Below are 12,298 nucleotides of genomic sequence, written 5' to 3'. Positions count from 1 at the left end.
GCATGTGTGCTGCCACCGAGCCCTCCCACTAACCATTAAGATCACCTTTTGAAAGGAAGAATAACCATGAATGTGTAGACAAATTGTAAAGCAAACACTGTAGCTAAAAACCAGGAAGTTCTTATCAAGAGCTTCTACAGACTCAGATTTTTTTGTATCAGGAATCAAACTCAGGACCTTGCTCTTGCCAGGCAGGTGTTGTGCCATTATATTCCCAGCCCCTTAGACTCAGATATTGATGAGAGATGGCTGGCTATCTCTACAAAAGAAAGTTAGAAACATGGTGTAGTGGTAATGTCGATAATTCAAGAACCAGGAGATCTGGTTCACCTTCCTCTTAAGTGATAGTTACTATAAAAAGGCCAAGAAAGATCAGGTCATATTAGCCATGTTTGAGAATGGGTTGTGCATAAAAAATGTGAGTTCAGTTCCACAGATATATATATATATATATATATATATATATATATATATATAGTGGTAGATTTTATAAATATATATATATATATGTGTGTATATATATATATATATAATAAGAGAGAGAGAGAGAAAGAGTACCTGCAATGTACTAAGATGTTGTGTTCTACTGAGATATTCTCACTTACCTATAAACATGGACCAGAGAGGTTACTCACTCAAGATCAGCTAATATATATTGGAGCTAAGGTTTTGTTATAATTGTAGTGTGGCTAGACTTCATACAATGTGCAGTTCTAGATCCACGTGCTACACTGATATTCTTCAGTCTACCCTGCCTACCTGCAGTAAACACCAACTTGAGCTCTGCCCTTCAGCTCCTTGGAAAACTTAAAATTAGTTCTCTGTCTCTTCCTTAGGAAACAGCTTCTGACAAGGTTTGCCTTTAGCAATGGCATGAGACCAGGTAGCTTATAAGCAGAAGCAAAAATGAAGATTCTTGAGAGAGTGATTTTTTTTCTTTTTTGAGAGCATGCTATGAGGAAAAACCTGTAAGGAAATAGTGTGTGGGATGCAGGATATATAATCCTCAAAACAGTATAAAGTAGGTACTATCAGTGTCTCTCTCTTGCATAAAAGGAACCTAAGTGTATGAGGCATAAGACAATGACCATGGCCACAACTGTGGTTAAGTGACAGAGCTTTAATCTTATGTATTTCTGTCTGAATCCCAAGAACTGGTTCTTTCTTCCATGGGACGCTAAATCAGATTAGTTGATAATCTAAGCGTAGATGATCTTATAGTCTTAACGAGATATTAGTGTTTAAAGTAGGCTCCATGATGACTGCATTAGATAAAGGAAGCTGGGTGAAATGCTTACACAAGTCTAGAAGAAGCCAGGTACAGAAGTGCATGCCTATAATTACAGTGATTTGCAAAGCTCAGGCAGTAGGCTTGCAAATTCATGGACAGCCTGGGCAATTTTGTGAGACTGTTTCAAAATTTAGCAAAATAAAAAGGAGTATGTAGCCCAGTGATAGAGCTCTTGCCTAGCATGTACAAATCCTGTGTTCAATCCTTGGTAATGAGGAAAAAAAACTAGAACAATTTTTCGCAAATAGAAACATTAGTTCTGAAAAGAGTTACTCATGGCCAAATGGGGTACAGTGAGACTTGTCCTCTGAGCCATAGCTAGTGTGACTCCATCTCTCAGTAGGCTCCTGGTCAGCTGCCCAGTGAGCCCCCTCCAGTACCAAGGCTGTGGCAGTCTGCAGCACAGGAGGGTCCTCCACCGCGGCAGCCAGAGTGTTTACTGAGACCAGCAGAGTTTTCTGTTAAGAGCGGGCTGGAAGCACAGTATATGCACAACTTTTCCCAGGATGCCTTCTTGGTTGTTATTGCTTTTTGCTGTTTTAATTAGTACCCCGTAAAACCAGTCTCCTGGCACAAGGTGGGTGTTGGCTTTTACTGCAGCTCACCAGCCATTCACTGCTTTGTAAGAAAACCCCAACAGACTCAGTTACTCCCAAAGTTGGACTTGTCCAAGTTGTTCTTTGGACTATCCATACCCTCTTGATTCAGAGGTGATGTTTCTCTTATATCTCCCCGGGTTATTCACACAAGGGAAAAATACTCCATGACAATTAGTAGAAAATGCAAAATATGATCTCCATTAATAATGATTTACAAGGTATATTAACATTAAAGAGTTCTTTCTTTTTTTCAGAAAAGAAATCTACTTAACTGTCTTTAACTTGGGATCTTCCAGATCATTTCAGCATCTGTGTTAAATCTTTTAAACACCAACTGACAGAAAAACTGCTAAAGGAGGGATAGCAACCCGAACCCTGAATGCCTGGGCCCCATTTGATGTCTGGGCTTCAACTCGAACTAATTAAATCATTATTGCTGGAAAGGGGTCTTAGGAATTACATGTATTATATTTTAAACCTTCCCAGGGCTATTATAATAGCAGCCAAGGGACAGAAAAACTTGTATAGAGCATTCTGAGCACAATATCTGGGAGTCATGCAAAAGGCAGCAGAATCATCCCGTGGTCTTGGGTCTTCCCTCCCAGCCACTTTTAATATATTCAAGGCTGCACTACCCAGCAGGGAGTCAGTACAGGGGAGCAAAGCTTGGGCCAAACAGAGAAAGAGAACAAGAGTGAGAAGCAGGGCTCCATGGCGCACATGTGCCACAGTTACTTGGGAGGCTGATGAGGATGATTACTGAGGCCTAGGAGTTTGAGACTAGCTTGGGCAATGTAGCAAGACCTAATCTTAAAAAAAAAAAAAAAAAAAAAAAAACAAACAGAGGAAGAGAAAAAAAAGAGCAAGAGATTGATTTTGAACAGTTTTTATTTGGGTGTGGGTTTTTTTGTTTGTTTCATGGTGGTGTTTTAGTTGGTTTGCTTTGGTTCAATTTGGTTTTTTGTTTTGTTCTATTTTCTTGCTCTGTTTTTGAGACAAGGTCTCACTGTGTAGCTCAAGCCGGCCTGGAAATCATAATCCTCCTGTGTCAGCCTCCCAAGTGCTGGGATTATAGGTATATACCACCATTCCTGGTTCTGAAAAACTTTTATATTTCAGATTTTTAAAAGGATTAAAGCAGCAACATTTATTGAATTTTCTTAAGCTTGTGTTATTGTTTAGTTGGTGTGATTATTTTATTTTAAGCATCATACTGACAAGTGTCCTTATGATGTCAGACTGCCAGGCCCTGTGCTCATGTCCTGCGGGGAACGCAGAATATGAAGATTCTCCCGTGCTTGTCTTTTGTGTGCTCTCTCACTCTCAGTCTTGTTCATTTCCAGACTACAAATACATATGTTCTTTGCACAATAAATGACTTCTGACTGATGTTATTCTTTATATCTAGATGTCCACCCAAAGCTTCACGCATTCACAGGTAGGGCCTTGGGAGGTGATAGGCTCATGAGGGCATGATACCCATCCGTGGTTGGACCACTGATGAGTGCAGTTAAATGTGACGTTGGGAGTTGAAGCGTGGTTTGAGGAGGTGGATCACTCTTCCCTTGATACCTGCCTGCTATGCTATAAGCTAGCCTCCTCTGCCATGTTCCTCTGCCACATGACCCTATCTTAGAGTCAACTGAATATGAAATGGAACCTCTATAAACTGTGAGCCAGAATAAACCTTTCCTCCTTTGAGTTGTGTCAGGTATTGTGGCCCAGCTATGAGAAAGTAACTAAGACAACTGATTTTTAAAAAACAGTACAGAATCTAGGCCCCCCAGGTGAGCAAATTGAATATGCTTCAAATTCAGAAGCACCAGATGGTGAGAAGGACAGCAAAGCAAGCCTCTGTTGAAGATGCAGATTAGCCATTTTTGAGTTGGGTGATCTTAATCAAGGTAAATTAGAGCTATGAATTGGATGTGGTTTGCCCTAAATATTCAGGTATCAGAGGTTTGGTTCTTGTGGCAGTGCTGAGGTGCTGGAATCTTTAAGAGGTGGTGCCTCGTGGGAGGTGGTTAGGTCATTGGGCCCTGTTCATGGAGGGATCAGTGCTGGCTTTATGGAGTGGTTTGTTTCTTCAAAAGTAGGTTGTTGTAAAAGAACAGGATTTTGCCCTTCCAGAGTTTGTAGCTTCCTGTCTTGACTGCGATCTCTCCCTCTTGCAAATCCTTCCACCATGTTTCCATCTGCTATGTTGTGACTCAATTAAGGGGGTCATCATCACAGGACAAACAGATGAAGACGCTTGATCTTGGATTTCAGCCTTCAAACTGTGAGCTAAATGAACCTCTTTTCTTTGTAAGTATCTATCTTCAGGTGTTTTGTAATAGCAACAGAAAATGAAAAAATATAGTTAGCCTTTCTAAAATGATTATTTATCTATAAAATAGAGCTAAAATAATCCACTTCCTTGCAGAAATTCAATAATACCACATATGTGACAGTATCTAAAAGAGTGCCGAGCATAGGATGCCTTTTCTTTCTGCCTGCCTTGGAAAGAAAAGAATTCATATTAAACTATTTGAAGCATGAATTAGGCTACTCAGCCCTTTTTGGTGTAGTATTTCTTGCTTATAGACCTTTTGGCTCCTATGAAATGAGTCTATGAATCATTGCAATTATTTTATCATCTGAGGAGGTACTGGATAAACAATAGGTAACCACTGATCAACAAATGTGCCAATGAAGAATAGAGAAGAAATTTATAATATAGCTACTTCCACAAAGATCCTTATGACCTAAGCAGGGTCATATAGGTGTACTTAATTAAGAGCTAATTCAATAGCATTTATAGGTGTACAATCCATTACCTGAAACTTTTGGGGACAATACATTTTTGAACTTAGAATTTTCTGGATTCTAAAAGTAATATTGAGCCAGGTATGGTGGCATATGCCTGTAATCCCAGCCCTTGGGAGGAAGAGCCAGGAGGATCACCATGAGTTCAAGGCCAGCTTGGACTACCTAGTGAGTTCAAAGCTAGCCTGAACTACATAGCAAGACCCTGTTTAAAAAAAAAAAAGCAACATTATGTGTGAAAGTATACACTGTGAGAGTGTAATGGTCATATAACATAAAGATAATAGAGAGCTTCAGTGTCAATTCAGGTGTCACATCTCAGTGAGTTTTGAAGCCACTTTGAAAAAAAATCAGCTTTTAGAATTTTAGAGATTTAGGAACTATGGACAAGGGACCAGGAATCTGTCATCTGGTGTAAAGCACAAATAATGGCACTGTAAAAAGGCAGCTGCACTGGGTTAAAAGCATGGGTAAAAGTTTTGTGAATGAGGTGGAATTCCGGCTGCGATGAATTTTCTTCTGCCCTGCAAGGTGAGATGTCCTCAACACCTTGTGAGTGAACAAAAGAAACTAGTAGCCTAAATGAAACAAATTAGCATTTAATCTTGAAATATTTGTGAGTCAACAGGTTGGATAATCTCAGGAGTGGTATGAGCTTCTCCCTACTTCCTATGTATCTCTTTTATTATACTAAGTTTCTCAAATAAGAGAAACCATGTGATATTTAAGCTTGTGTGTCTGACTTACTTCACTTAACATTATGTTCTTGCTTTGCCTCCATTTGCCTACAAATGCCTCGTTTATCTTTCTTTATGGCAAAGTAGTGTTCCCTTGTGTGTGTGTGTGTGTGTGTGTGTGTGTGTGTGTGTGTGTATTTATTTATTTATTTATTGTCTTTTTGAGACAAGATTTTGCTATGCAGTTCAGGCTGGCCTTGAGCTCACTTTGTAGCCCAGGCTGGTCTCAAACTCAATGATCCTCCTGCCTCAGCCTCCTGAGTGCAGGGATTACAGGCATGCGCCACCACACCTGGCATGTTCCCTTGTATATAAATATCACATTCTCCTTATCTACTCATCTGTTGGTAAACATATGTGGTGTTTCCAATATCTAGGTATTATAAATTGTGCTGCTATAAACACAGATATACATGTATCTTGGTGATATGATGAGTTTAACTCTTTTCGGAAGATACCTAGAAGGGGAAATAGCTGGATCAAATGGAATTTCTATTAAGTTTTGGAGGACTCTCTACACTGATTTCTATTGTTGTAATAGTGGCCCCCTGGGTTGTACTAGTATACACTCCCACCAACACTGTAGAAGAGCGCCTTTTTCCTTGCTGGCATTTGTTACTTGATCTTTTGATGATGGCTATTCTTTCTGAGGTAAGATGGCAGCTCATTTTGTTTTAATTTGCCTTTTTCTAATGGCCAGTGATTTGTTTCATTTATACTATAAGTTTCTTTTGTTCATTGATTGTTTTTTTGTTTTTCCGGTACCGGGAATTGAACTCACAACCTTGCGCTTGCCAGGCAGGTGCTGTGCTGCTGAGCTAGATCCCCGGCCCTCTTTTGTTCATTGAAAAGGAAATTTTTGTCCGTTTGTTTGTTTCTTCTTTGTAAGGGAGAATCTTTTTTCTGATGTACCCTGAATAACATTTTGGACATTTTTATAAAATCATGATGCACAGTATAATAACCATTGTTATTCTCTTACTATTTTGTTGTGAAGTAAATTGTCTTATATTTTGTAGTTTTAAAAAATATTTTCTTTTAAAATATCTACTTGTATTACATTAAACTTTAAAAAAAACAAAACACTGGTCATTGTGTTACATTGGCTACCGTAGAAACTGTGTTTCCCCAGTGGGCCACTAGGAGCCTGCAGAGTGTCTCACAAACTGCTTTCCTGAGCGAGTCTTCCAGGTCAGATGAAAGCCCGGCAGACTTTTCCTCCACAGTGGACCTCCCATCCACCAGAAGGGGGAGTAGGGAGCTGTCACTGAGCGGTGTGGGAACCTTAGGGAGAGAAGCCAGGAACTTGTAAGAGGCGCAGTTAAGCTACAAGTGAGAGAACATAGGTTTCAACCCCTGGCTAAATCTCTGTCTTGATAGTTTCCTTCATACGATGGCGCCTTTGGCTTTCTGTTAAGGTGAAGTTCGACTTACAACCTTTCTTTACATCTCTTCCAATGCTCTGGGTTTTCCTACCAAATTCCTAACCAGGCTAGTTTTGTCTGATAGTTCTCTTTTTGCATCTTTTCTTACCCCACTGCTCATTTCGCCCCTTGCCGTGTTAATATTTTATCTGTTCCCCATCAGAGGGAAGAGGAGCCATCACCTTCCTCCCCCAGTACTCCTCTAGGGCCGCTGAAACACAAGGGCTGCTGCAGAGCCCGCCTCCTGCCAAACAAAACTGTTTTTAGGAAGTCGCTGCCAGCAGAATTGGCCAGAGGCCCAAGGGAAATGTGGAATTGTGACCAAGAGGTTGAGGACGATCTTTAAACATTAGGATTTTTGTGGTTTTTTTGAGATAGGCTTTTTCTCCAGCTTCCTCAGCTGACAGTGTAAACCCCCATGCTCTCTTCTTCTCTGCTCAGATGAGGGGGTGAAGAAGTTACTGGAAAAATATGCTGGTCCCAAGAGGTCAAGGTCTGGTTTTGGTTTCAGCAGGGGAGGAAGGGAGCAGAAATTGGCCTTGAAGATGAAAACATCTTGAGAATTTCCTTCCCCACCCAACAACTCCCTGGCAGAAATAGCCTTTGTACAGAGAGAGAGAAGTTTGAGGCAAAAAGAGGCCCTTCTCTCTCCCGTGGAGTTGGTTTTGAATAAATCCTTTTCTTTACTCCAAAAATGTCTGTGTCCTGGGTTTTGAGGGAGCAACAGGTAGTATAGACCTCAACCTTGAGTAACCAAATCCGGAGAGTCCGGGAGGATCCTAGAGACAGCACAAATCCTGGTCTGCCTGCAAGAACAGGAAGGGTAAGAAAAACGGGGAAATAAATAAGGGAACAAACTGTGGATACAAAAGCCACGTCACGTAAACCAAGGCTTGACTTTCCTTCAGTCTCCCTGACCCTTGGCTCTGTGACAGTCTAGGAAAGTGAAGCAAGGAAAAACCCTAAGGGGAGAAAATCTCAAATTCAAATCACAGAGTAATATAGCCCCATGCATGTGTAACTATACTTATTTCCTTATGTACAATTCGTTTGAGAAAATAGTCTGAGAGCAGCTACTTGTGTTCTTTACTTATCTATCCCCATGCTTTTTCCCTCCATAGGTAGATCCAATACCTTCTCTGCTAAAATTAGTCTTTCACTACCTTCCTTGTTCTTAAGAGTGAGATAGGGGAAGATGTGCTTGATAATACTGCAGACAGGTAAGTTAGCTATAAGCATTACAGGCAGTTAAACAGGGCTAGGCCCTCAGCACAGAAGATAAGATGGAGGCATATTCACTGAAGGCCAGGCTTCAAGGAAAAAGAGGACCAACTACACCCACATACTGCTCCTAGGGATGAACAGCAGTGATTGATGTTCTAAAAAGGCATCAGTTACCTTGGATATGGGACCAAAATCTCCCTAGCCCATTCCTTCCTTCCCAGAAAATCCTTGTTCTGTCCATGTGTGCTTGTTATGTGACTAGCTTCCCCGTTTGATCCCCATTTAATCAGTATTATCTAAGTGACTATACTTACTGTAATCTTATTTGTTAACCACAGTTTTGTCTCGCCTTATACCCACCTTGTGATTTTCCATTGGATCAATATTATCTAAGCAACTATACTTGTAATCTTATTAGTTGACTCTAGTTTTGTCCCGCTTTGAACCTGCCTCACTTTGTGGCTTTGCTCAATAAAACACCCTTGAGAACCAAGTTAATGGGCAGCCCACTTTCTGGGCCCCTGTCTGTTGCTTTTAAACAGAAGTTAACTCTCTCAATAAATTCTTCCCACTCTTAACCTCCACTATTCCTGGAACTCATTCCTCAATTTTACAGAACATGAACTTGGAGTTTCAGATATCTAGAAGGATGGGAGTTATACCATTTCCCTTATATTATTTGGAGGTCTATATCATACACCCTATATCAATAATGTGATAGATTTGACAGACACGTGTAAGGTTCTTGTGTGTGATGAACAAACAACTTTAAGTGTACATTCAGTGTGCCTTCAATGGTAAAAGAAAAAGCAGCTACATTTATTGAAGATAACAGGAAGATATACTCAGAGCAATTCTGAAACAAAAATGTGACTCGAACAGAAAAGTGGCTTTGGGGTGACAGAAAAATTAAAAGCACACAGATGCATCAGGCTTTTGAATTTTAAAGGCCATGTACCCCAGCCCAGGGATCTCTTGCTGGCTCTCTGGATAAGATTGACAGGAATGTTTGACAGAGTGTCGAGTCACCTCAGGGGCACCATAGCATGCATGTGTGTCCCAGAGTTCACTCTGATTAGGTTACTTACATGAGATGCAGTCTACATGTACGAACCTCTAATGAGGTTCAGGTTGGGAAAAGTTTATTGAAAGTTAAGAGATCGAACATGGGTGTGCTCTGGCCCGGAGCTTTAGAGATTTTTAAGATCTTTGGGTGACTTTTTAGAGAATGAAAGGAGACATAGTCCTGGGTGTCACCCAAACTCAGGTGGATGGAGGGGAAGAGGTCTCTCAGCCCCAACTGTGCTGCTTAATAGTGCTGAGTAAGAGATCCTGTCACTCACTCCATTGAGCCTCCAAAGTGAGCGCTATCCTGCTTCCTTGTCCTAACCTGGGAAATGGCTGCTCACTCTCCCCGTTTCTGTCTCTCACTCTCCTGACACCCTGCTCTTGACCTGCCTGCACCAGATTCTGACGGGGTCCAATATCTGCTTTCTTGGCAAAGCATAAGTAGAAAAACAGAGAGAGAGAGAGAGAGAGAGAGATTGAAATGCTAATTTTACAAAAACAGGAAAGGAGAACAGAAGAAATGGAAAAAGAAGCAAAGTAAAGAGGCATGTAGTAAAGAGGAGAGGGAAGATAAAAAGGTAGGAAAGTTAGGAAAAAGAAAGCTGTCCTTGTCCCAGCATGAATTCTGTTGTGATCTATGACCCACACTGCAATGTCAGCACACAGTTACATCTAGGCCCTATCTTTTCCCCCAGGCTCAGGGAATGAAACCCGAACCACATGGTTTTCCAGATGCAGTAGCAGATTTGCATCCACAGCAGAGAAATGCAATTGCGCAAAAGCTAGGAGTCACGTCATCACCACAGAAGCTCGAGGTGTGTAGCAGGGAGGAGATGCGTAAAGGATGCACTAAACTCACACCCAAAGGTAAACTCAGACCAGGCAAAGGCTGATGACAACAGGCATAGTGGGGACAAGAGCAGCAGTTCGCTTCCCCCTTTCCAGGACAAGGGTTAGGAAAGAGAGGGAGAAAAACTAGGCATCTTTGCTCTATTCTGCCACCACTGTTCCCAGGAACAAGATGCAAAGTGTGTGACCCCTAAGGCAAAGAGTTTTATTTTCAGAAGGGGATGATAAAACATAATCTGTCTTCTCTTCTCAGGACCTTCTGTACAAGATAGCCAAGGGGAGGAGCACAGCAGAGGAAACAGAGGTGGGAAAGCAAATGGAAGAGAGTAAGAATAGGGTAGTTTCTTCACTGTATAGCCGTTAAATGGAGCTTCATGTTCTTACAGCTTATAAGGATGACCTTTTCCATAATGAAAGTTAGGTAATTGCAGTTAGGAGTAACTTGGCTTGGGTTTGACAACTTGCAGAATGTCAAGTCAAAAGGACGAGGGCTTTTGTGACATTTGGCCCCCTTGAGCTCACAGGCAACAGCGGGACTGCTACAGACGGCTTTGACTGTGTCCGGGTCCTCATGTATGAATGTGTACTCGGGTATGCAGCTGTGATTGTGCTGCTTCACCTTGTGTGCCATCATGGCATTGCATTCTCTGGCCATCAACTCAAGCCTCAGATCATCTCTGGAGCTCCGGAAGAGGGCCTCCGCTCTGAGAGCCCGGTCCCCGCCGACCTCGTCTTCACTGAGGATGGTCTCTTCCGGCCAGTCAAGTTGCACAACTGCTTTATTGCCAAGCACCAGGGTTTCTGGGGTTTGAGTGCCCTCTCCCTCCTCAGTGGCCTCAGCCTTGTCCTGCGAGTCACTGGACCAGAACTCATTCAGCGGCTGATCACTGTCCTCCAGGACTGCTGCAGCCATGTGGAGCCCCAGCCCTAGGCCCAGCCCCAGGCCCAGTAGCAACAAAAGCATGACGAAAAAGATCTGTACCAGGGTCAGCTTCATATTGCCTGCAGAAGAGGGAGACAGAAGGACATGGTATTGAGATAAAAACTGGCTCCTGTAGAGACCAGGTTCGCCCTAAATCATATAACAGTAGTCTCCAACTATTTTGGCATCAGGGACTGGTTTCGTGGAAGACAGTTTTTCCCTTTTTTTTAAATAATGTATGTTTGCAATACATAATAATTACTTTCCCCAGCACTACTATCACCACCTCAGATCATCAGGCATTAGATTCTCATAAAGAACACACAACCTAGATCCATCACATGAGCAGCTCTTGATCCTATGAGAATTTAATGCTGCCACTGATCTGACAGGAGCTCAAGTGGCAAGGCTGGTGATAAGAATGGCTATAAATACTGATGAAGCTTCATTCATTCGCCCTCCTCTCACCTGCTGTGCAGCCCTGCTGCTAACCAGTACCTGTCTCTGGCCCCAAGGCTCTGTAGTCTCTGGCTTCCGCACATGACTGCACCCTCCTAAGGCAGTGATCCTTTTCCTTCCCATGTACCCTGTGCTTTCCGACCATTACTATGTAATAAGCTGGGGATGCTGAAGATTGGGAAGACAACTGAGGAAACGGTTCTGAAATTCATTCACATATGAGAAATCAGGCAGGGAAGTTAAAACCTATCAATTCTTTTTTTTTTTTTTTTTTTTTCTTGAGATAGGTTCTCACTATGTAATTCAGGCTGATCTTGAACTCACTATGTAGCCCAGACTGGCCTCAAACTCCTGACGATCCTCCTGTCTCAGCCTCTCAAGTGTTGGGGTTACAGGCATGCACCACCTTGTCTGGCCAACACCAATCAATTATTAAACAGAAATTATTTTGAAGTCTTTAAAGAGAATAGTAAGGAAGACAAATGAGTACAGAGAAATTCTCATAGATGCCTTACTGTCAGTAGAGGACTAGGATTATCATGGGAAGCCAAATCTCTATTTTAACCCCCAAATTACTTTTGCTCATTACTATTACTCTCCTTCCCCGAAAAGATAAAGATGAATACAAAATGTACCACAGTCTCTTCTCACTCCTAAGCTGAGGCTGGAGGAAAGATGTCAAACTTCACATCTTGGGCTCCTGCTAAAGCTGCATCTTGTCATATCAGAGACCTTCCCCTGCTAAAGACCTTGTGATGGCTTTGGTCTAAATCATTACTGCACAGTCTTGTGTTCGGAGCTGGAGCCTTTGGAAGGTGACTGGATCGTGGGCTGCTGTGCTCATCACTGGATTGGTCCATTGATGAGTCCAGAGCTGAGTATACTGTTCAGAAGTGGGGCCTGGTCAGAAGAGGCGG

General features: G+C 42.0%; 1 protein-coding gene across 2 annotated transcripts in view; it reads right to left on the bottom strand.

The window, feature by feature from the left end:
- Positions 1 to 10,235: 10,235 nt before the first annotated feature.
- Positions 10,236 to 12,298, bottom strand: part of Rnase10 (ribonuclease, RNase A family, 10 (non-active)) — a 5,356-nt gene continuing 3,293 nt past the window's right edge. For both annotated transcript variants that reach the window (XM_013508553.1, XM_005412067.2), the window contains exon 2: positions 10,236 to 11,002. In XM_013508553.1, the coding sequence (XP_013364007.1) occupies positions 10,347 to 10,997 (651 nt within the window). In that variant the 5' untranslated portion in view covers positions 10,998 to 11,002 and the 3' untranslated portion in view covers positions 10,236 to 10,346. The remainder of the gene's footprint in view (positions 11,003 to 12,298) is intronic.

Source organism: Chinchilla lanigera, unplaced genomic scaffold, assembly GCF_000276665.1.
Source record: "Chinchilla lanigera isolate Chin_1 unplaced genomic scaffold, ChiLan1.0 scaffold00149, whole genome shotgun sequence".
In the NCBI taxonomy this organism is placed as follows: domain Eukaryota; kingdom Metazoa; phylum Chordata; class Mammalia; order Rodentia; family Chinchillidae; genus Chinchilla; species Chinchilla lanigera.
The sequence above is the reverse complement of the archived record's forward strand: the minus strand, read 5'-3'. Positions and strand labels throughout refer to the sequence as shown.